Genomic DNA, 25,834 nt, shown 5'->3' with positions numbered 1-25,834 from the left:
CAAAGTTCAAAGACCATTTAAAATAATTTGCATCATTCTCACAAAATCTTTTCTGTCTACAACTAAGACTTTAGCTGGAATAAGGAAAAACCCACACAGACAAACCAAATTTCAAGGCAACACACATGGGTATTTGAAATTCACATGCTGCAAATACATACATTAAGAGGCACACACTGCAGCAGTGTTTCCAAAGTGTGAGTTCTAACAGCAGAACAGAAATGAATAAGTGGACCTAGTTGTCTGATCAAGGAAGGAAATTTCTCTATTTCTAAATGCAAGTTCAAAAATGAAAACCTCTCTGCTCCCAATTCACTATAAGAAAAATCAGTAGTCATCTTATGCAGTAGCAGGGAAAATTATCTCCAGTCCTGCAGGGCATTAAAGACTTCCTAAGGGACACTGAGTGACTTCAGCCATCATTTAGACACAAGTGTTTTCATCCTTGTTATTCCTTCGATTGTTCACAACAAAATAAAAAGGCTGCTGTGAAAATTTAAAATTCCTGTCTTCTTTTGTTACAAATAAACTGTTAACACATTTGGGAACTATGTACAGTCATAATTGCAAAGAAAGAGGGAACAACTTGAAAAAGTAACTCTTTAGTAACCCAGTAATTTTTTGTCCTGACATTGGGGAAATATATCAGAAAGTTTTATTCTTCTAAACCTCAAATCCTGTTACCACTGAAGACAAAGTGAATTTTAGCTTCCCCCCACCACTCTCTCACCCCAATCCAGTGTAGCCTGGGGCTATGTCCACAATGGGGCTTCAACTGAGAACCATGCCTTAAAAATTACAGCTATTTTAGGACACCAATCCCACTGACACAGAATGCATTGCCATTGCAAGCAGCCACTCCCTTCACAGAGGTCTCTGCTCTGCAGCCACAAGCCCATCACAGATGTTTACAGGCAGCATGTGCCAGTGTTTCTGAACACATGTGCCCATGTGTCTCCACATTCATGTCCATAGTGACACATGCTGGCAGTTCCAGGGAAGAACATCGCTAGAGAGGTCACCTTAAAAAAAAAAAAGCCTTTGGCAACTATTAGCTTCCTGATAAATTATCTCATTAACACAAACATGAAAAAGAAATTCCCTTTCCAGATCTTATCTCCCTTAAACCATAACTCTTCTGTATGTGAAGCACAGCATCTTGCCTGTTGCACTAGGAATCTGTTCGGATCCAAGCTAAACTCGTGGCACGACACAAGAAGCCAACAATGCAGCTCTCCTATCTTAAAAGTGCAAGCTGATGTGGAGATTTGCTTATTCTTCATCAGATGTTGAGCTACATTCCTTCTTCCCGTTTAGTCATAGATTATAAGGTGCATTTAATCATCTTTCAGAGAAGAGATTTGCTTCTAAAGGCCAGTTTTAGGCTTTTTTATTAAGATAGACTTGAGGCTTTTCCCTAAAAATATTGTTGACTCTAGCTTCACTTAACATATCAGTATGTTAATAAAGTGTAATTCAAAAACACACTGATAATGAGCAAGTGTATGGAATGTAACCAATGCCAATATATTCAACTAGATACTGAGAGTTATTTTACAGTCTTTTATGAATTACAATATCAGAAAGTTTAATAGTTTTTAATAATCTTTAATAAAACTCCTAAATGTATTTTTAGAAGACAGAAGACTACCATTTTCTTTCACTTCCCAATATTAACAAAGAAACAATCACAAGCACTAGAAGAGACCAAAACTCATTCATTGTTTCTCAGGAGGGGTATGTCACAGAATCGCCAAAGGGCCAGTTTCCTTTGGCAAAAAAAAAAAAAAAGGTGTTCTTATTTCCAGCCATCTGCCTCCCTCCTCCGGGGCACTTCATTTCAGCATTTTGCTCGATTCACATAAAACTTTCAGTGAGGTTTTCCTTAGCTGGAACCGGGATATGTTTAGCGTTTCCCAAGTAAAGCGGTAGAGTGGGTGGTGCTATTATTCATCACCGCACCCCACGACTCACAAAACATGCCATCTGCCATCCCCGTTCCTGCTGTACTTTAATTAAGCGTCTACCAGTCAAAGAAAAAAAAAATGGGGTAAGAGAGAAAAAAAAATTATGAAATAATGGGAGCGGAGCTGTAAAGAAGAGTGGAAGAAAAGCGAGCAGGAAGGGAAGGGACGGGATGCCGAGGTCTCAAAGCGAGCAAACCTCCCGCGTTGGGGTGACCCGGGGGAGCGCCCCGTTTCGGCGGCGGGGCCGGGGCGGCCGTACCTGGGAAGAGGAAGGCTTTGCTCCCGTTGTGCAGCCCCGGCACCTGGCGCACGCCCTCCGTGGAGCCTCCCAGCTGGAGCTCGGACAGCACGTCGATCTGCAGCGAGGGGTCCACGCCAAAGCCTGAAACTGACCCACAAAGTGTCACCCGGCCGCCGACACCGCAACTTCCGAGCCCCGCCCCGCCCGCTCCTCCGCCGCTCTCCGCACCTGCGGCTGCCCGGCGGCCCGAGCATCGCCTTCGCCCTGCCAAGCTGCGCCGGCCCCGCTGCCGGGTGCTCTCCCGGCGGGTCCGGCATCCGCCTACCTGGTCCCAGGCAGAGGAGAAGGCAGAGCGTGCTCAAGCGGATGCCCGACTCCATGGTACAGCGATGCGCTCAGTCCATAGTCCCCCTCCTCCGGCTGCTACGGGCGAAAAGCCTCCGGGGCACAGGCTGGGTCCCTCCCCGCCTCTCAGCGAGCGGCACGGACCCTGCGCCGCCCCGCAGCGCGCATCACGGCGGGCGCCGCGCCGCCCCGCCGCCGGCCGGAGCACACAAAGGCGAGGGCGGGGGGCGTGCGGGCAGCGCAGCCCTCCGCCCGCGGGCAGACAATGGGGAAGCCCGGCGGAGCCTCCCGCCGCTGCCGCCGAGCGAGCGAGGCCGCGGCAGCCCGAGGCGGCGCGCCCGTGCCCGCCGCTGCCGGCCCGCCGCCGCCCTCCTGGAGAGCGGCCGCAGCCTCCGCCCGCAGCACCGGCAACGCCGCTCTCCTCCCCGCCGTCCAGCGGGGACAGCGGCACCGGGGAGGGGCCGCCGGTTTATGCCACGGCCACGGGAGCCGCCCACCGCCTCCGCCGGGCCGGGCAGGGCTGGGCAGGGCTGGGCAGGGCCGGGGGAGGTGCCGGGGAGCGGGAGCCGCGCTGGGGGCTCCGCTGGGAACTTCGAGGGGACGCGGCGGGGAGGGCGCTGTGCCCCCGGCGCCGCGGCCGGTGGGCGCTGGCCGTGACCCTCGGGGCGCGCTCCTGCTGTCGGCGGTGCTCGTGTGCCCGTGCTGAAGGCACCGCTTGGTTCCCGTCCCGAGGCCGTGCCGTCCAGGGTCTGGCGAAGCCTCCGCCTGATCTCTGAGCACGAATGAAAACAATTTGGGAAAGGCTGGGGGGAAGGGAAGAAATCAGGACGTTTGCAGTAGCTGACTGAGATGGGGATGTGCAGAGCTGGCGCGGGGCTGACAGCGGCAGGTTCGTTTGCCCTGCCATAAAGGACGATTCTACACAGCGGTCCTGTCCTCTTTAACAAACCCTCCTCCCGCCCCAGCAAGTGACATTTCTGTGCCGTACTTTGTGTGCCTATAAAGGGGGCTAAGAATAGCCTTATTCTTCCCTTTCACAGACTCCCAATGTGCAGGGCAGAAATGTCTTGTTGCCAGTTTGTGAAATTCTGCAGGATGAAGGATTGGGGGATTAATTTTTTTCTTCCCTACTTTCACATGCATGTCGGTAAGACCCTGACGTCACCTGATGATTCCAGTATTTATTGACCTCCCCCAAGTTTATCCTCTATGGTCTTTGCAAAAAAATAAAATCTTTACAAGTAACCTTTCACATTTTTCTCAACAATAGCTATGAAGGCTGAAAGGGAAAGTGGTTATTTCCCTTGCTTTTTATTTTTCCCCCAAGATGACCATGGGAGTCCATGGTATATCTCCTTTCTGGACTAAAATAACCAATTAAAATACTAAGCACCATACAAAGCAAACATATTCTTTCTTATAAGAAAGAAAAAAAAATAAAGAGAGAGACAGGAGTGCCTGTACATGAAAGTTGGAAATGCAACCCATCCCTCAACGCAAATCAGAGCATGGGCATTAGAGTTCAGTTCCAGTGCATGCCCAACATGCATGTCACCCTCAGAAGAGCTACAGGCTTCTTCTCCAGCTGGTGAAGCCAGTGCAGCCACTTCATATTGCAACTGGTCTGAAAACAAACCAAAAAGAAAGAACCCTGCTGCTGGTACCACCTGTGTAACTGGTCACACAGCACCCCTGAAGTTGTGTCTTGCACAGTCATAGCCATCACATCCAACCCCTACCCCAGTGAGCCCGGCACCTCCTCTGCAGCACAGCTTTGTCTCCAGCCGGTTGCTGACGTGGAATTGTGCTTTCAAACTCATGAAATCCACTGGCTGCCAAAGCAGTCTTAACAAAGGTTTCCTTGGGAGAGCTAACAGGCGACAGCCACATATCACTAATTGTTTTCATGCTATTTCAATCATGTTGGTTACAGATAAGTCAGCCAGAAGCAATTAATTTGAGAAGAAATAGGTTCAATATCTGGAACAATAATGGTGCATAATGAGCCGTGCTGCCTGTTGGGTCAGGCACACAAGTGAACAAACCAAAAGAGGCAAACATCTGCCCCAAGTCCTTTGCAGCTGCCAGCAGACAGTGACATTTTTCATTTGCTGAAGCTGCCAAAGCAACATAAGCATGTAAATCAGGGGAAGTCCATTCCTTTAATAATCTACTTCTTTCTCTAAAGATCTCCAAGGAGTGGCCAATCTTACTCACATACATGAAAAATTGCTCAAAATACCATCCAACCTGCTTTACCTATTTCCCCAGGTGCATGTGGAGCCCAGGGCAGACATTACACACATTACATGGAGCTGTGTTTCTGCTATGTGAAATGGCAATAGTGAGAGTATTCAGCTAACCAAGGAGTAAGTGAGCAGAAATAGGAGGATTTCTACCAACACAAGGAATATTATATTGATGATTAAATGTTTCAAATACTTGTCTAACCATGAATGATCAGAATCACTTTCTGATCACTCTGAAAATACACAGTTTTGCAGTCTTTTTGGGGCATGTCGCTTCTTAAATTTAAATATTATGGAAATACCTGAAAGAAAATGGGTTTTATACTTTCAGATATCTGGAATGCTGGGGTGGGGGTTTTTGTTGTTGTTGTTGTTGTGGTTTTGGTTTTGTTTTGTTTTGTTGTTTTTTGTGGGGTTTTTGGGGTGGTTTTTTTGTTGGTTTTTTTTTTTTTTTTTTTTTTTAATAGAAGCTATGTAGTTCTCTTCTTTTAGAGAAGAGAACTACATGCACTTCATATTGAGGCTTGCCACCATCTACTCCACACATGGAAAGGGTGACAGACCTAAGAAAATGATGTGGCATATATCTCTAATAACCATGCATCAGTGAAAGTGTTTTCTAGGTTAAACAAAGTTTCTGTCTAAAGAAGCCCATTTCAGATACTAATCTTTACATGCCTCAGCAATCTTCAAGGCTCTCCAGAGACTAGATGTCTCAGAGGTAGTTTGGGATTTGTTTGGTTTTGGGAGATTTTTGGTTGGTTGGTGAGGATTTTTTTGAGTTGGTTTGGGTTTTTTTGTTGGTTTGCTTGGTTTGTTTTTGATTTTACCCCTACAAATGCCAGATGTGAGATTACTCAAGAGAACATCTATGGAGGACAAGAGTAATCTTTTGCACTTGCTCTTCTTCTCCTTAGGCTTTCTTTGAAATACCACCTGGTCACAGGTATTACTACATCTACAGTAAAACAACCTTCTCTTTACAAAACCTCTTGGATGAAATGGCATCCTGTAATCCCACAGCTATGGACATAACAAAAGCACAAACCCATTTTATCCAAGTATAAGCAAAAAGGCTTCTTGAGGAGACAACCCTGGAATCAGTCACCATATCTAGTATTTACAACAGTTTTCATATTGAATGAAGAAATAAGGGATGTGTTACAACCCCCTTTCACTGCAAAGGGAATTTCATATTTATTATGCACGTATTAATTACACTCATATTAATTATATGGTAATAAACTGAACCAAGAAGAGCTCTTAAAGCATGCAGGAGACAATCCTGCACTAGGAAAGCATTACCTCTCTTACTGCAGCTTATATGGGTCTATTTATTTTTAAAGAAAAACATGAATATTTTATTCACAGTAGTTTTATCCATGTATTTCTATGCTGGAATCTGGATAGTTCATGTGAATTTAAGAAATACATAAGGAATTGGCACTGACCTACTTATAAAACACTGATGCAACTTTTTTCTGAGAATATATTGCAAAACACACAGAGTTGTTTACTCAACACTATAATGGTGCTTCAATGCAGCATTTATACAAAAAAATTTGTAAAACATGATGTTCCATAATTAATACTTTTTGAAGTGGAACAAGAAGAATAGTCTGTTGTCACAGAGAAGCAGCTTTTTAATTTGAGTAAATTTGATACTTCTGGGGATGAGGACTTTTTATTAGTTACAGTCAGGGAAAACACAGGCAAATTACACTGCAGCACTTTCTGTTAATACCCTTCAATGTGGAGTTCTGTCTTCACCATTATATCATTATGATCCACATTTTCTGTCTATGAAAACATATGTACAAACTGTACAGTTGTTGGATGATGTGTAAAATGCCATGAGTGACTAAAGTCAGACCACCATACCCATTTCCACTTGTTCTCTAAATGATGGCTTCAACAGTGAAGAACAAAGCTCAGATGCTGTTTTTTAATAAAACACAATTGTTTATCAGATAGCTTTATCTTGCCGGCCTCCTGACCAGATCTATGCCCTTCTTTTGTGGTACCCTCTCCCTTCAGCACATATGCCCCTATATTTGTATCTGCGAAGCACAGAAGACTGTGCACAGTCTTCTTTTCCCAACTGCCCAATGCTTTCTGCCCTTTAGCAAAGTCCTCTCCCACAGGTGCTCTTTCTTTCCCTCATTCTCACACACAGGCTTGCGTGCACAGCAACTCCTTTGCTCATCTTCTCCTTGCAATTTGTTGGTCTTGCAGCCTCCCTGAGGTGCGAGCTGGTACCAGTATTAGCATCCTGCACACTGCAGGCTACACTCTGCCTTTCTGACCAGCAGAACTTGGGATGTAAATCCAGCACTTGGCAAAGCCCCAGCAGAGACTGACAAACTGAGTAAGCTACACACCTAACAATGACAGTATCAGGCCTGTTAAAAAGCTTTGGCATCAAAGACATCCCTCTCAAGCATGCATCAGCTGAGGAGACATCATCCAATTTTAGCTACAGTTATGAATGTTTCATACTGATTTGATATCGCCCCACTTGTAATTGCAAAATTTACTTTCTATCAGAAAATAGAGCTGAGAAACAAAGACTATAGCTATTTAAGGAAGACACCTTAAGTCTCTGAATGCTTCACGTCTTCCTGGGTTTTTATACCATCTTCACTTGATTATCCTTCACACCTCGAGCCTAAGGTTGCAGCTTTGGCAAGTGGACTGGTGCAGTCAGCAGTGGAGAAGCAGCACTAGGCGTGGTGGGAATCACAAGGTTGTTGTACAGCCGCATTCTTCTGAGTGCAGAAAGAGAAATGGAGGCAATCACATTAATGAGAGGTAGAGATGAAGGTATTTTTCAGAGTTTTCCCAAAGATTCTTGTTTGATTCAAGGGCAAGGAAGAAAGTCTGAAAGTGCTGGTTGTGCTGTCTTTTTCCCAAATTTGAACACAGAATCTTCCAGGTTGCAAGGTCCCCACATTAACCTTCCTTGGTAAAGTCTTGTTTTTTATATCAGCTTTATTTTCCTCCTCCAAGGGAATGCACATCCCTTTGATGTAAGGTAGAAGTGATAGACTGCCCTGCTGGCAGCCTTCACACATTACGATGCCTAAAAATGTCTTTTCACAGAAAATGTCAGCTAAGATTGCTGGCATTGTATTTGGCACATGGAACCATATGAAATAAGAAGAGGATAGTTCATGACCAAGATTTAATTATCTCAGTTCTGTCTGTCCAGATCACAATAACAATTAGGCAAGATTAGAGTTAAATTACCTTGACCTAACTGTGCTCTGTGTTTTGATAATTTTCTCATCTGAATTATTATCCCCTATTAAAAAAGGAATCAACATATCCTTCAGAGATATTTATGATAACAACTCTGGCATGAAAAGACTTTAGTCTTCTATGTTTTATTCCTATAATAGAGAAAAAAAAATCTAGGCAGCCCTCACTAGAGCCAGACATTGGTTGGAGTACGAGTCCCTAAATGAAGGTAGGTGTAATTTTATTCCATCACTTAATATAATAAGATAATTCCATCTGCAAGTACTAAAATGGAGAGAGAATTCCTTTTGAATAGAAGACTTTCTGTAGAAGGCAAATGGAAAACACCATCTAGTACCTGAGAATCAAATTAGAACAAATTCATACTTGACAGCAGAACTTTTAATGAATGCAAGAGGCTCAAGGAATTCTTCAAGTTTATTGCCATTAAAAGAAGATACCAATTTAGAGAGCACAGGTTTGTGTTTGACACATACACACTGGGGGATTTTTTTTTTACAGCTTTAAGTCATGGTCAGAGTCAGAGAAGAGATTTCAGGAAACTTTGGATCATAGACCAAGTCTAGACCCTGTCCTAAGACTTCAACCTCATCCCAGACCTCACTCACTCAGAAAGAAAAACAGACACTCTCCTTTCTTTTCCATGCTCTCAAGCTGCCATATCAGCAAATTTGCCAAATCTAACATTGATAATTTTAAAAATCCAGTCTGCCTGGTGTGTCCTGAGTGGGATTGGTGTGGAACAGTCATGATCCATTTAGTTGGATCCATTTCAGTTGAGCTAAGCTAGACTTTGGCTCTTGCATGTAGAGAGAGGAAAAAAATAGTTTAAAGTATGCTTGTGACCTCAAAGATACAAATTTTACATCTCCTAGTACAGTCAAATTGCTTCTGCAGTATCAGGAGAGAAAGTAGCACAGGATCTCTTAAACTGCCTGACAAGTAATAGGCTTTTCAAACTTGATCTGTATGGTTTTCATAGCCAAAGTTATATATATTAGGAAATGGGAATGGTTTCAATGATTCTACCAGTCTATCAAATAATTAAGAAGGCCTTCAAATGGTGTAATATCATGTAGTAGCAGTAACATTATCAAAGTCCAATTCTTAAAGGTCTTCGGATTTCTCCTGCCTAAAGAGAAAAATGTAGAAGAAAGGGAGAAACCTGGGTAGTGAGGGAGGGGTTTACACTCTGGTGCAGACACCTGAGCCACATCTGGCTCTCCTGCTAGGAGACCTCTAAAGCCATGCCAGCTCCTGCAGTGCTGGGACATGCTGCATGGCTGCCAGACACTGGGAGGTACTTCAGAAGAGCTCTGCACTCTGGCAGTGCCTGGAGATTTCTGAACTCTGTGTCCCTGCAGAGACTAAACATGCCCAGTCCCAGTCTCACCAAATCTCCCTGCAGCCAAAGGGAACCCTGACTTGCATTGTTAGGAAGAAGAAATGCAGGCTGTACCTCAGCCCACACTTCCTGGGTTAGTCCTACAGGGATAAATGAAAGCCCAGTTCCAAAGAGCTAGAACAGTCTGGTAATTAATTTAATACAAAATTCTAGAGTGTAAATGTTACATTATTTTGGCATTGCTTTTTAAGCCACAAAATTTAAATTCTTAATTCATATAGCAAATTCATTATTGACTATGATACTAAATAAATTCCATTATTTAAATTTTTGAACAAACAAAAGGAAAAGAAAGGTCTGTGCCTGTATGTTTTTAAAAATTATCATCCATAGACACATATTTTAGATCCTACTCCTTGTCCCCTTAACAGCAAAAATGCACGTAGGGCTAGGATGACCAGTTCAAGTACCTGCTTCATCTGATTACAACATGTGCTTCATCCTGGCTTATCTCTATTGCTAGTGAGCACCTAACTCTCAAGTTATTTCTAGCAGAAAATTATTTCATCATAAAATGCTTGATTAGTCCTAATCTAAGTGGTCTGTTTTTCAAAAGTCTGAGCACCAGGCATTTTTCATGAACATCACTTGTAGTTCTACTCATTACTTATTCAAGCACATACAGATCTAAGGATCATGTATTTTAACAGGCTTGGGTATGGGAGGCAGGCTGTTAATCGGGCCAGGTGGTGGTCAATGTATTCAGTACATAACCACTGATGGAAACAGAAGCTGGAAATTCCTTGCCTTCTTGGGTTTGAGTTCTAATAACAGTGTAATCTTGAGAAATAAATTGAGCATGTAAAACAACATATTCTTGGATGAGGGGAAGAAGATTCATCACTGTGTGTAAATAACAAAAAGTACAGAGATACAGAAGGGGAGGGTTACTGATGATTGAGAAACCAGTACTAAGCTGGGAAGAAATTAAGCAACTATGAATAAGAAACTCTTAATAGAAGGGAAAATCAAAAAATGTTCAATGATTAGTTTGTTTAGAGGAAGAAAAATGCAAGAGTCAAAATGTACTACCTAAACCACTGAACAGAATTCAACGTGTAGGAGAAACTGACCCTGAGCACAAAAATTCTAGATCTGAAAAAAACAAATCCAGTGCTGTAAACACAGCACTTACGGTGAATCAAAATGATTAAGCATGAAGAAGTACTACATGTAATGGAGTTCATTAACTACTGGATTTATTTCAGAGAGTATGGTCCCAACAAGTACAGTAATTACGATGAAAATAATTATGATTGATTTACATGAATATTTACATTGAAGGTGATAGAATTATAAGTCTGGGTGAATAGACTCATATTCAAGATCGATAACTTGAGCAAAATATCAGCATTTTAAGATAAAATACCAGCATTTAAACCAGGTCTTTTTCTTCCAGAGAAATAATTATTTTTAAAAAATGTTATTCATAACTTTAGAGTGGAAGCTATTTATAACCTGTGCTTTAGCAGATCTCCACAGTTCAGAACAAAGAAACAAAGGAAGGCATAGGATATTTCAGTGGTAAAATTCCAGAATTAATTTTTATCCCCAAAGCATCTTTCAGGAAAAGATACTCAGTTAAAGCATAGCAAATAAAATGAAAGATTTGACAGGCAAGATACAACTCATAGAGCAAGCTGAACCTCAGAAAGTACACAAAAACAGTCAAAGGCTTGATGACAAAGAAGCAAGGCAAGTATATCACATATGGAAAGCTGGTAAGGTTTACTGGACTGCTAAGTGTAAAGAATTAAATCACAGGGTGAGGAGAGGTTGCACTGAAGGTAAATGATTCATTTGGGTGCCAGAAAAGAAGGGCTGAGAGTGAATCTTTACTCTGAAGTTCTAGGTAATGGTGTGAAAGTCCTGTTGGGTAAAAGATATTAAAATTATCACTAGTGTAAGAACGTCAGAAATATATGTTCCAATAACTCATTGTACCAAATGGAATCCATCAGAGACTCTGAGGAAATCCTAAGAATGGAGCACAATTTCAGCCTACCGTAATTTATCATTAAAGGTATGTAATTCATCATTAAAACAGCCACTCTTCTGGGTAACTGGAAAATGGCCAACACTGTAGCAATCGTTAAAACAGCTCTTAAGAATGACCCTCAAACCAGAAATCTAAAAAACCTTAATTCATTAATGTGCAAAATAGTTGAGAAAATCATTTAAAATACTTATAAAACACCTACAGATGTAGGAGAGAAAGAAAAAATCAGAATGAATAAATTGCAAGTCAGCACTGCTCAGCAGAGATAAATTGATATACTTATCAGTGAGGATAAACTGTGCTTTTCTAACCTTTTCAAATGTTACAAAGTGGTAGCAAAATATTGACTAAAAGAGAATCACAAGATATGCATTTACAGAGACATTTGATGTTATCATTCACCACAAGGCTTTTAAGGAAACTCAGTAGCCCTGGGGAAGGAGATAAAGTTTTTTATGGGTTAAAAGAGAGAGAAAAGGATGGGGATAAATGGCAGATAACTGGGATGAAAAGGAGGTAAGAGTGATGCCACAGGGACTGTGCCAGAGCATCACTGCTGGGATTAATTCCACTCTTCCTCCAGCCCTATCTATTTATTAATGACCAGAAAGAGAGGGAATACAATGAGATGGCAAAACTGCTGACAACACAAAGCTGTTAAATTAGATAAAACGAAGGTGTCTGTAAATAACTCTTGTGACTTGTTGCAAAGCTAGCAACAGGAAAGGAAATTATGTTCAGCATAAGCAGCTGCAAAGATATGGGCATTAAACAAACTGTTTAAACTGCTTGTACTCATTAATGGGGTCTGAATGAGTTATGAGAGAGCCTTGCAGAATTGCATGTAAGAGAGAACTACTATATTTTCTTTCTTATTTACTACAGGGACTATTTTACAATAGAAAATAACACAAAACATCTCCTGTTTGTCTATTTAAATAGTTTGCAATTAATTTTATCTGAATCTTTCCTACTCTCTGAGCGGTACTCCACACTCACAGTGACATACCACTGTTGAGAAGGGCAGCGTCTGCCTCTCTCTTCAGAGCTGAGAAACCTTGGCAAGCAGATGGTTCTGAGCAGTGGGGCCAGCTAAGCAGCCTGTCATAGCCTCCTTCCATCACCCAGCCTCAGAGCCAGAGGACTCCTGCTGTGGGAGTTTTTATATCTCTCCATAAAAAGCACCACCGACATGCTAAAGATAGCCTCTGCTAATGTGGGGCAAGCCCAACTGTGCACAGAGGGAAAAAAATGAACAGCCTTTCCATATGGCAAGATATTTTTCACAGATTACGGTGCTGTTGGAAGGGGCTTTGCTGGAAGCTCCACTTGGCCAATCCACCGAAGAATTTCCTTCCCATTTTCTGACCCCCAATGATTCCAGAAAACATGACAAGCAGAAGAAAGAGGAGGAAAATTCCAGAGGTGCACTTTTGCTGGGTTTGAGCCTCTTTTCCTTTCACTAATGTAAATATGGAGTCACCACAAAGTCCAGCAGTAGGGCTGGGAGAGCAGCATGTGGAAGGGCCAGCACTTGGGTCCTGAGCTGTCATTGCCAGCACCCAGCCCCACAACATGAATGCTGCTGGCATGTCCATCTGTCCTGCTCAAACCTGTTCAGCCCTGAGCAGAAAGAGGATACAGCTGACTGATGGCATGGACTGATCTCCCAGGACTATGAGAAGACTCTCACCGTAGAATATCCTACTGTCACCATGCTTTAGCGAATTAAATAAAGGTAAACATTTTCTCACCCCTATCATGAAGTTACACATCAGTGGAAAGGGGAATTCACTTCTTTGCCTGTTGACTGAAATATTCCTTAGGGGATGGGAATAACTCAAGGAAAACATTAACCCTGAGCAGCAAACCTTTCATGAAAGCTTGGGGGGAGGGAGGAGAATAAAGGGCACACAACACAGAAATGGTAATCACTGCTACCCCATCTGACCTTTGCTGCTTGTACATCCCTGTATTTCCCTGCATTTATTAGTTTAAAGTATCTTTTGAACACAGATGAGCAGAAACGGATATGAACTGAGCTCAATACCTTTTACCCTGATACTAATTCCTTTACAACTCTGCTGCATATTCTCACCAGGTACATGTTAGATCATCATCTTTAGCTGTTTTCCTAGCCATATAGCATGGTGGATCTTATGGCCATCCTATGGTCAATCAACTTGTTCATCTCTCCTTCCTGCAGCTCAGGAATCCCTTTCCTACAGCAGAAGTTCTGGTGATTAGTCTTCAAGGGCATGATTTTGCACTTTGGATTATTAAATTTCATGCTGTTTCTGTTCTGCTGTTCCACAAGGTCATCTAATTTTTCCTGCATAATAATCAAGTCTTCCTCTGGACTGTAGTAGCTGTACACACCAGCTTTGTGTCATTGGCAGATTTTGTAAGCGCATGTCGAGTTCTTACACCAAGGTCATGAAGGAAAACAATGAGCCAGACTGAGCCAAAGGCTGCCCTCACATGCAACATCACTATTGCTCTGCACTCCTGTTATCCAGCAGCCTTTGCTGTTCCACAAGGTCAGAATTAATCCCCTGTCATTTCTTACTCAAATATTAGTTCCTGTGAAGCACACACAGTCTCAATGCTTTCCTTAAGGCTAGAGAAATTCATTCCATTTTTTATTTGCTTTTATCTTCCATATTTTTTCCCTAAGATCTTCTCTGGTGTTCAAATAGGATTTGTGATTATCTCCCTCAAACATTCCTTTCTTTTTTCTTTTGCTCTTCTGCACGAAGCAGAATGTTTCTCTCTAGAGATGGCACCAGCAGAGGACAAGAACTCTGCCACCATCTCCTGGGGAGAGAAGAAGCTACTGATCAGGTGAAGTGTCAGGACAGATAGAAGTAATGTTTGGGCCATCACTCAATCCTACTTTTGTGGGGTATTTTTCTTTTTCACTAAATCTTTAATAGGTTTAACAAACATTCAGGTTCAATATTTTTGGGGGCATTCCTTTCAAAGAACTCTTCAGTAAGAGAGACTCTTACTGAAGGAAAAGAGTGTTCAGGAAGAGCTCCGTGTACTGGCAAGGACTCCATAGAGATCCTTGCAGCTTTTCTGAAATGAAAGAATGCTGGGGCGTAGACTAGGTGCTTGGGAAAGGCAGGGCTGAAGGCCAGGCCATGCTGAAAGCAAGATGAAGGACTTAGAGAGCAGAGAGGGAAGAGAGGACAGGGACTGCTGAGCAATGACAACAGACGTGGTCATCCACCAAAAAATGAGAAGCTCAAAGTGACCAGCTCCCACATCCACTGGCTCCTTAGCTGGGTATGGGAGTCAATTGGGTTGCCTTTCAGAGATACGTGCAGGGCTCTGACAGCTCAGGACATGCTGAGCTTTTTTATACATATGCAGCTGCCTTCGTGTGTATAGATTAGGGCAGCATCAATTCTCCAAGTCTCTCACTGCCCCAATATAATTATCAACCCAGCAGCCAGCAAATACTTCTCACCTCACCCAGCACAGCAGTGGAGAAGATATAGTCAGGATTAATGCCAGAAAATTATTTTAAATGTTTGCCCGGCCCATGGCAGATTGCTCAGGTTTCCCCTTTCAATATGTTCAAACCCTACAATAAAATTTCTGTTTGCTCAAAGCCATCTGCCTAACTTGGAGTTTGGGGGTGGGGAAGTGTCACTTGCTGCTTGCCTTGGCTGGAACTAAGTTTCCCACATTTCCAAGTGGGTGGTGAAGCCAGCCTTTCTTCAGGTTTTCACTCAGGATGGCTCAAAATTGGATGGAGCCTCTCAAGCTGCCAGGCAGCACTGGGTGCAGGGGCTGCATGAGAGCAAGGTTTGCTTCTCTGCAGCCACATCAGGGCAGCCCAGCAGAGCCCACTGCACAGCTGCCTTCCACCTGGCCAAGCCACAGCAGCAGCAGAGGTGCTCCTCACCTGACAGCAGCAGATTGTGTGAACGTGCCCTCTGTTTGCTTTGCCTCGGGAAGGGATGGCTTCCATCACCCTGCCATCCTCCTTCACGTCCCAGTGCTATCTCTATTCCAGATCCTGGGAACGGGATTCATTTACTATTTGGCCATACCTGGGATTAACCTTTCATTTTTATCTGTCAGTCAGCAGCTCTTCTTGTTCTCTTTTTATTTAACAAGATACAGTATCTCCTGCTATTTTTTTCCTTAAGTTTTCTTCATGAGGTGCAGCTCAGCAAGGCTTTTGAATGTTTTTGGTTTATCTCTGCATTTTCTGACCTTTGAGACCTATCTGTCCCAACTTTCAGTACCTTTTCCATTAGAGGCAGGTTTTTTTCCCTTAAACACTTTTGGAGGGTGTTTGTCAGGTGGGTCAGCTCTCCTTTCCTACCATTTTCCCCTTGTGCCTGCAATATACCAGAAAACTGTTAAATAATACACTGACGTCATTTAACTCCACTGAGCCTTCACATTAAAATTGTTGAGCTCTTAACTCGACTGAGCTTTATTTCACACGCACACAAAAATTGCCATTCTGAATTCAAAACCTTAGTTGCTGACCTGTTTCAACTGATTTACACTCACCTGATCAAAGATGATTTTTGACAGCCAGTTCCTTTGTAACTCTGTAAAATTCTGAGTTTAAAGCAGCATCACCTCTGGTTGATATAGTGACCTTATAGCAGAACATGCAGACCTTCTCATCCAAAAATGCCAGGACTTTACAATTTCTGGTAGCACAACTTCCCAGACTATATGTACAAGTTAAAAACTCCTTCCAGCAGATAAATCTTCCATCATCTTACCAAGATCTCCACCCATATCCACAGCTGAGCCTGGGGAGATCCACAACAGATGGCTCTGACAGAAACATATTTTCTTCTCTGTGCCTTCTGTTCATCACAAAGCTTCTGTTCCTGTACCTTATTCCCACCATAAAGCCCTGCATGACTTAGTGGTCCCTTTTCTTGTTCTTCATGATGATACAGTTTCCCCATTTAAAAAAAAAAATGTTTAAAAAGCAGAGAAGTTTTAATGGCTATCTCAGCAGCACTCATATTTTACTTTGACTCTTGGGATGTTTACTATTTTCCTGAAGGCCACGGCTAACAGCAAGCAATTGCATGAGACTATTAGCTTTCATTAATGAAAAAAAATTAAAAATAATTTTAAAAAGTGTTTGTCACTTATATTTGTAGATAAAAGCTTGAAAATGTGACTCAAATGCAGCTGAAAACTCTGGAGCAAGAAATTAAATGAGAAGATACCTAAAATTATTTTTCCTTAAAGGCCAGCATAAGCAATGTCAAGAGATTTGGAGTGTGAGGCATGGTTTCAGAGAATTGAACCTGGGGGCAATGACGTGATAAATGGAGGGAGAGACAACTGAAACCAGCTCAATGCCTGTGTGCATTGCAGAAAGCGAGAGGTGAGCCTGTGCACAGAGGTGACCCGAAAGATCACAATCTTTGCATTAAAATTAAAAATTATCTTCTATCATTAGCACGGGGAATCATGAGGTGAAGCAGATTTCATGACCTGAAAGTCTTTTAAAGAAGACAGGAAAGTGGTACAGAACATAGTTTCACATGTAATAGACTGAAATATTTTATTACAGGTGCAGTGATGTAGAAAATGGTTCAATCAACTACTGTGTGGTCCTCCTCTAGGGAAGGTTTACCATACTCTTGAGATACTTCAAATAAGCAACATGGATTGTGTCATCCTAAAGGTAAAAATGCTGGAACACTCCAACATATGAAGAAAATACATAGAAGCAAAACCTTCCTTCCCTTGATCTCAAAGCTGTCTGTGATACACTGTGCATGGAGCCAGTAAAGGCAATACAAATTTTGCAGTGTTCATTTTTGTGTATATTAAGTGACTGAATTAAATCAGTTGGAAAAGACACATTAGCACTCAATATGTGTTACAAGCAAGGTGTGTAAACTTCTGACAATTACATTAACTATACAACTAGATTTTAAACCTGGACAACCAAGAAAGAGCTCATCCAAAAACATAGTAATAAGAGTCTTCCTTTAATTTCTCACCTAAAACATACTTTCTCTTCTTTTCTCCTACTTTTTATTTTTTTTCCATCCTTGGATTTTAATAATACGCTTGTGTCATTTTTCAGCTGGATGTAAAGACCATGTGGATGCCATCTTACTTAATGTTCACAAGGCTATCGTAAATAAAAGAACACAGAACATTAATACATAGCAGAATAACATGTAATGCCATTTTGAAGAATTCACACTACTGTTATTCATCTTCTGTGACCATTTAATAGGGGAAGTGTCTGAAAGGACAGATGGGAATTGAAAGCAATGTGCTTGGAAGAAAATGGAGATTACAGCTATGCTTCCAATAATTTGAAACTGATTCTCAAGCTTCTTCAAAAATAAATGCAGAGCTCAAGGTCAGAAAATACATTACTTAGAATCAACCATTAGAATGTAGAACAGCCCCACAGCAGATTTTGGTGTCTGCAGATATCCTACATTTGTCTTCATCAGCAGTGAAGTATCCATGTTACTGCAAGTGTCTTGGAGTACTGGGATCAAGTAGTTTATTGATTACAATATACAAGCTATGCAATAGTAGCAAAACTGCAGATACCCAGCTAGAGCCCAAAGTCACAGACTAAATGAACTCAACAAACTCTAATAGGGATGATCTGCTCCTAAGGGAATATTGTCTGTATTATATGTATATATATATATGTATGTGTGTGTGTGTATATATATATATATATGTATGTGTGCTTACAGATATATCTGTATATATCTCTATATATATCTCAGAGGACTGGAAGTGTGATGATGGTTAACTCTAATATATTGGAAAGCCTAGGACCTGGCATGACAAAATTATTATAGAATAACTGCTGGACACTGCTCTGGTTTTGGCAGGGATAGAGTTAATTTTCTCCTGAGCAGCTGATACAGTGCTGTGTTTTGGAATTTAGTATGAGAATAATATTGATAACACATGGATGTTTTAACTTTTCCTAAGTAGTGCTAAGCCTAAGTCAAAGACTTTCCTGTTTTCCATGCTCTGCTGGTGAGGAGCTGCACAAGATGTCATGAGGGAGCATGGCCAGGGCCTAAACTGGCCAAAGGGATATTCCATACCCCAGTCTGTAAACTAGGAGGGAGTTGGCTGGTAGCTGTCAATCACTGCTTGTGATGGGCTGGGCACTGAGTGCTGAGCACCTATAGTGCACGTCACTTGTTTTTCTTAGCTTTTATTACCTTATCTCTTTCTCTCTTTCACCCCCTGCCCCTTTTCATTACTGATATTATTATAGGATTCATTATATTACCTTACTTTATTTAAATTATAAAACTGTTTTTATTTCAACCCACAATTTTTAACTTTTTCCAGTCCTCCTCCCTGTTGCACCAGGGTGGGGAGTTGGGGAGCAGCTGCATGGTACCTAGTTGCTGTCTGGGATTAAACCATGACACAGGGTCACATGTGCCAATGCTGATGGATTCTGCCACTCTTTGGTAAATCACATCTGTCAGTGCTGGGCAACAATACAGCAGAGAAATGTTTCCATGACAATAAATGTTACTTCTTTCTCTCCCCTCCCCTCCTACTTCTTTCTACCTCTTCCTGGCTTGCATTCGTAATTGCTCTGCAAAAGCTCAGTAGCTTGCTGTAGATGCTCTTGGATACCAGGCTATGAGAAATGGTAACTCTGCTCTCTGGGTGACATGCTGTGGGGGAGGTAGGCAACGTGGAGGATCTCTAGTCCTTTTGAAGCAGGTAGCCAAGATGGAGCTACTGTAATGACTGAGCTCAGAAAAGTGAGTAATGAACTTCTAACTCTCCAACTCATAATTATCCCATACTTCAATATCATTCAAAATATAATTTTTGAACAGTTTACTACACTCTTACTATAGCCTTTATTTCTTCAGAATCATTATTGCAATCTGATTTTGGGAAAGAAATTTTTCTTCTTTTGCATTGCTTAGCACATTTCCATCTTGTACTGGTCTGTATCCTCTGATTTTGACCTGCAGTAGTCTTTCTTCCAGCTCTGCAGAAGCAGATCCTAAATCTAAAGTTTTAGCTGCCCTCAAATTTTATCACTTCCTATAGGAGAGGTATAGACTGGGAGAGGATTTGCATTCCCACTGCTGTTGGTTTTACAAAGCTAGTAGCAGCTTCCTTAGTAGAGGGACTCACCTAGCACTGAATGTAGAAATGGAGATAGGCAGTAACAGCAGCTTTTCTAGCCCTGCTTCTGCTTTTTAACAAGATACAACACTGTGTGTTGACCAGATGCCTTAGGAAAAGGCAAAGGTCAGGGATGCCTTTGGCTCAGTGTCTCTCCCACTGGTCCCACTGTGGACCAGCTGTGCTGAATCCCCCTCTCCTCTCTCCCCTGCTGTGTCACTGCCTCGCAGCCCAGTCCTGTTGCTGTTGATTGTGCAGGAGGTACAGGGAGGTAGCATCAGTCTGGGACACTTAGAACAGCAGCTCCAGTAAAATGCAAAGGGAAGAGAGGGAGAAAAAGCATTGGGAGACTGATTATACCCTGTGTCTCCAGCAAGAAGATAGACCCTGTATGGGCTCCTTAAGTAAGAGAACCATCCTTCTATGATTAAGCAAAGCAACAAGATGGGTTGCCAAGACTCTCTGCTGTTGCTTGATCCAGAGTACTTCTCTGCCCTGTTTCATCCTTCTCCCATTCCCTGGGCAGTAGCTGCCTTTACTGTTCAGGCTTGGGGTTTTGAAGAGGTGGCCAGATTTAATGTCAAGCATGTCACTACTTCCAATGCTGCTGGTGGCAATCACATCTTGACTGTAGTGGCCTGCTGAGCCACCAAGATGCAGAAGAAACTCTAGATTAGTAGAGTAGACATAGAGTTTGGAGTGCAGTAAAAAGACTGGAAGAGGTGAGATCCTCAGGATCCTAAACTGCTACCAGGGGCATTTAAATCACTTTATGGTTCTAGTTCTAGCTTTCTTCTCTGTAATCAAGGACTCACTTCCTGCACTCTGGTGGAAGGAGTGCCAAAGGATGCAACTGAGCTCCAGCTCTTTTGTGGGTCTCCAACTCCAACTGATGTGCAGCAGTTCTCTGAATGAGAAGGATTTTTCTTCCTTTTCTTCATCTTGCTCTTCATATTCTTATTTTGCTTCTTTTTGGTCATATTCGCTTACCCTCTGAGTGAGCTTTAAAATCTCAGTCTTGATTCACTAGTACTTCATCGGAGTAGCTCTGTCAGTCACGTGTCTTTCTAAACATGGGCCACTGCAAGACCTGTAGAAAGGAGTCAAACTAGAACAGGCAAGTAAAAGTCAAGAAGAGAAAAAGAGAGCCCCAGGAGGTACTGAGCAGAATAGCAGTGGACCGTAATACCAAGGAAAACAAATATTGATTTGGGTTTGGAAGACACGCCTAACTTACACATTTCTTACAACTTTACTAAATAGTTCATGCTGTAAGAAAAAAAAATCAAGTTGTTCTCTTAGAAACTAGTGGGTGTGAGGAGCACAGCCCTGCTGTCATTCAGTGTAGCAGTTACACTGAGGAAAGCTGTTACTGAAATAAATATGGGGCCATATCCCGCTGCTCTTATTTATTTTGGCAGTCTCATGAAAGTTGGTGGTTCATGTGAATAAATGAGAAGGATTTAGCTTGAGGTGACAGCAGGTGAGCCCTCAAGCAATGAGGGAATGGAAGTGAGACTGTCCTAGATTAGAAATCTAATGCTGTCCCTCGATTAATTTAATAGGGAAGACTGAAGCTGTGTGGTGTTCAGCCTACTGTACAGCAATCCATCATTAAAAATGGAAGAGGCAGAGAAGAAAAATGACAAAAAAAGAAGGAAGATTTCTCTGCAGATAGTTTTCTAAAGGGTACATCTCTCTTAAAAAAGGCTTCAAGAGTTGTATTTGCATAATTAATTATTGCTTTTTAAAGATCTTTTAACTTCTTTGAAATTTCAAAGCATAACGAATTTATTAGTAAAATGACATTTTGTATTGAATTTGAATATATTATAGCTTAGATGATAACCTTTACACAACAAGAAATATTTTTTATGTAGTCTCACTTAAAATTGATAGATATACATTCTGTGCAACCAAATGTTTAATTTGCTACAAGTACTGCCACCATTTTTATTTCTTGTAAAAGGTCTTCAGACTGTGCAGACACAGCATGGCCACCTTTGTTAATCTATTCATAAACAAGCAGTCTTCTGTCATGTAAATTTGTTAAAGGAAGTTTTCTTTTGTGCTATGAGTGTTTGAGGGAAGAAGTGGAACCTTGAAAAACCTTGAATTCACTGGTCCACACCAGTACTTTTATAAAACATGTGAAAATCTGTAAAGAGACGTGATTTTCCTGTAATCAGTTCACTACATTACAAGTACAATATTTAGGGATGCTGTTCTATAAAAGGCACAGGAACTAGTTTTAGATACCTTCTGGTACCTTTACATGAGCCACCTTGTAGCCTGTCAGGTCCATTTCAAATGTGTATAGTGTAAGTCATACTTTTCCCTTTTGCACTCCATTTCCTGCAGTTATGGCAGAAACAGCTTACACCAAAACTGTCACTTTTATAGCAAAAATCTCTCAACATACAATGCATATTCTGTGCAAAAATGTCAGGGTGCATTTTCCTGATGTGCATGTCATGCATTGTTTTCATCAATCTTTTAGGAGAGCAGGAAAGAGAGCTCTATTTTCCTTTGCAGACAGGAAAAAAAAGAAAGAAGAATAATTTAGTTAACTTTCCATGACTTTAGTTAACTTTAACATGACTTCCATTTTCTTCAGGAAGACAGAGCTTTATTTCATCTTCTAGTATATATCCTACATGCTGCATACTTGTTTCTAAAAATATTAAGAAAACCACATCATGGTATCAACTGAATGTCCAGAGTTTTGCATTTCAGATCTCCTCTGTGACACCTAAGTGTCTCTGCAATTATCCATTGTTTGTGCCAGCTTTCTACCTGCTTAGACTTCTGTGTCATACAAATGCTGCTTGTGAGAAAAGAGAATAAGTGTGTGCCTTGAAACATGACACAGAACTGATTGAAAACCTGGGGGGAATGTTAGTATTTGGTGGAAGATTATAATATTTCATATCAGATCATAATCACTGCATGCATTGGGGTGTCAGGTAGCAGAGTGCCACAGTGGGACACTTTGGAAGATAAGAAAGGTGGATTGACACTTCACCTGTATGAATTTAGGGTGAATAGATTACATATAAAGTCAAGTGGGTGACAGACATTGTGCCTTCCCCAAAAGAAGTCTTTCCCCCACTGCAACTGATGAACAGCACACCATGGTTTGATACCAGCTCTCATGTGCATTGACCTCCCATTGGTGAGCGTAAAGCAGGTATGGATTTATTAGATGGAAAGAAGGGAAAGCTCAGAGGGGCTGTAACCACCCTACTTCACCATCAGCATCACCTGCTACAACACATACGTCTTTCATTCCAGGGCATAAAACCTTGTGATATAAAGCACAGCCTTCCTGTTTGCAATTGATTGGGTTGCAGCTTTATCTTTCTGTGGAGGAAAACATTCAAATTTTTTAATATTTCTCTTGTCACAGAAGAGCTGATAATTTTTTTTAATACGCATCAACATTAAGAATGCAACAAAACATTGTTCAAGACAAACTGTATCATGTTCATTGCAGAAAATAATTTGATATAACTGAGATTTGAGCACTCTAGGGAATTAAGATCTTATTCACAACCATTGATCCCAAACAGACAGTCTAGGAAACATGGCCCAATAGAACAAAAAATTAGAAAGAAATTAAGGATTGAATTCTGGAGAAAACTTCTCAGTCTTCTACAGGACAACCCAAGAAAAAAGTAGATAGGTATATTCATTTCACCTAACCTGAGACATCTGCAATACAAGTGCTTCCATCTGAACTTATCAGACTAAATTCTCTTCATCAGGAGGCACTTCTAGGTTTTGAGTCATCTGACCCACTTTAGATGTTGGCTTCAGGGTAAGATGATAATAGCACAGAAGACCCAGTTTCCCTTTATAAAGGAAGTCCAGGTGACCAGCTGTGCTGGGTTTGGCTGGGGTAGAATGAATTGTCCTTACAGTGCTGCTATGTGGCTGTGTTTGGATTTGTGCTGAGCACAGGGGTGATAACACAGAGATGTTTTTGTTATTGCTGAGCAGGGCTTACACAGAGCCAAGGCCTCTCCTGCTTCTCCTGCTGCCACACTGGGGAGGACACTGGGGGTGCCTGGGGGGCTGGGAGCAGACACAGCCAGGACAGGTGACCCAGCCTGGCCACAGGGAGATTCCAGACCATGGGACACACGCTCAGTGCATACAGTGCAGGGAAGGAGGAGGAAGGGAGGACGTTTGGAGTGATGGAGTTTGTCTTCCCCAGTAAGCATCACATGTGATGGGGCCTGCTCTCCTGGAGATGGCTGAGCACCTGCCTGCCCATGGGAAGTAGTGAATTAATCCCTTGTTTTGTTTTGCTTATGTGCAGCTTTTGCTTTTCCTATTCTTTATCTCAACCCATGAGTTTCTAGCTTTTATCCTTCCAGTTCTCTCCCCAATCCTGCTGGTGGGGAAGTGAGCAAGCAGCTGTGTGGGGCTTGGCTAGAGGCTGGGGTTAAACCATGACACCAGCTCAGACCTGGATGTGTACCAATCTATCATCAGGCAGAGCAAGTTTTCACAGCATAGAGTAAATTATAAAATGGATCCAAGTTCTTTCACCACCTTTGCCTTATGTAAAGAGACATCTGTACTTGCCAGAGATCTCCCCTGAAAGACTGAGTAATTTTAAAGGTCTTACCTAGAGCTTTTATCAACCACACTGCATTATCTTCTTAAACTGAGGTGAACAAGTATATACTATTAAGTCCAGTTTCCAAGGATCAACTTTGGCTCTCTCTCTGGAGTTTGACTAAAAAATGGTATTTCAGAAAGATACTGTAGGAGAACTTACTTTGTTCAGCTTTGCCCCATGATCTGGACAGTCAGCTTCTGCAGCCCAATTACCTTGGTGAAACCATCCTTTTTATTCTTTATTCTTCCTACCATAAAATTTCCCAAGTTTTCCCATGCAAACTAAACTATTAAAGTCCCTAAAGCTCTAGAGAAGATAAAGCAAAACTATATTTCTCTTACTAGGCACTGATGAATCTCCAAAAACTCAACATTTCCAAATTTCTCTGAGAAAAAAATAAGAAATCATAGCTGGCAAAGGGCATGCGAGAGCTGAAGCGATAGCAGAGGAGGTGGGAAAATTGAATGTCGAATATACTCAAGATTCACAAAATACTTTAAAGAAAGGTCATTTGGACACCTCACTTTCCTCCAGTCCAGCCTGCTGAAGCCTCAGCCAGAGCCTGCTGCTTATTTTAGTTCCAGGTAGTGATTCACTGATGAGCCTTTTGGGCCACAGACTAACAGGGGGGTTGTGTACTCTGCTGCTGTAGGGAAGGGGGTTGCTAAAGCTTCTTTAATGTGATTTATAAACAACCTCCCACAAACAGTTTGCTGCTTTTTTTTTTTTTTTTTGAGGCTGCACAGCATATGTTCACCTTGGAAGAAGGGTGCTGCAGCAGAGAGAGCAACTTCTCCAACAGTCCTTCAGACTTACACCCACTAGCCCTTGCTTTTTGCCACTCTCCATGATCCCTTCCCCCACACCAGCTATTTTTATTCTAGTGAAAATATCAGCTGTGCACTAACTAAACTTATTTTCAGATCTCCTTTCCTTTAGAAATGGTAACAAATACTGTACCCAGACACTTACAATTCATTATATGAAGGGCTTTCAGCTGCAATGATGAAATGTCCCAAATGACAAATCACACATCAGCTGAATTCATGTCATTTTTTCTGATATTTGGATTTTTTCTTTATAGTGTCTTTACTTTGACTGTTTTGTCCTCTTGCAGCTGCCTTGTCTTTCTATATTTGGGCTCATTTCAGTCATTTTGTGTTTTATGGGGTTTTTTATGTCTTTCCCAATATATCCCAAATAGAGATGAAGGAAGAGAGTGGTTGAAGAAAAGAAACTGTGAAATGGTACAGAAAACGAAAAGTGAACTGATCAGCTTTTGGCTTAAATCATTCCAATGGCTAACCACAAACCTAGTTTTGTTCTGCTGCCCTGATGCAAGGGGAGGGCTCATAGATTTGGGGGTTGGGTTTTTTCAACTAGCTTCAGCAAAACAAAGCAGAAGTCAGAATGTGTTTCTCCATTATGCTGGTGAATATGGTCAATACACCTCCTTTACAATCCCTTCCTACTAAAAAGAAAAAATTGTATATTCAACAGGGATTTTGTGGCTTTGTTTTCTAGGTTTTATTACCATGAGAGACTACATCCAGTGCAGCAGCAGCATAATTACTCTCGTTCAGAAAGGA

The 25,834-nt window shown here is 41.8% G+C and overlaps 2 protein-coding genes across 2 annotated transcripts in view; one reads left to right on the top strand and one right to left on the bottom strand.

The window, feature by feature from the left end:
* The window catches only part of NELL2 (neural EGFL like 2), a 135,143-nt gene extending 132,415 nt beyond the window's left edge, over positions 1 to 2,728 (bottom strand). The window contains exons 1-2 of the mRNA XM_063396595.1: positions 2,534 to 2,728; positions 2,227 to 2,355 (exon numbers count right to left, since the gene is read on the bottom strand). Of these exons, the coding sequence (XP_063252665.1) occupies positions 2,227 to 2,355; positions 2,534 to 2,588 (184 nt within the window). The 5' untranslated portion in view covers positions 2,589 to 2,728. The remainder of the gene's footprint in view (positions 1 to 2,226; positions 2,356 to 2,533) is intronic.
* LOC134549456 (basic salivary proline-rich protein 4-like) lies at positions 2,598 to 3,329 on the top strand. Its single transcript, XM_063395000.1, has one exon. The coding sequence runs from the start codon at positions 2,598 to 2,600 to the stop codon at positions 3,327 to 3,329; it is 732 nt and encodes a 243-aa protein (XP_063251070.1).
* Positions 3,330 to 25,834: the final 22,505 nt, after the last annotated feature.

The sequence above is a fragment of the Prinia subflava genome, chromosome 4 (assembly GCF_021018805.1).
Source record: "Prinia subflava isolate CZ2003 ecotype Zambia chromosome 4, Cam_Psub_1.2, whole genome shotgun sequence".
NCBI classification, from domain to species: Eukaryota; Metazoa; Chordata; class Aves; order Passeriformes; family Cisticolidae; genus Prinia; species Prinia subflava.
Note: the sequence above shows the minus strand (reverse complement) of the source record. Positions and strands in the feature narration are given on the sequence as shown.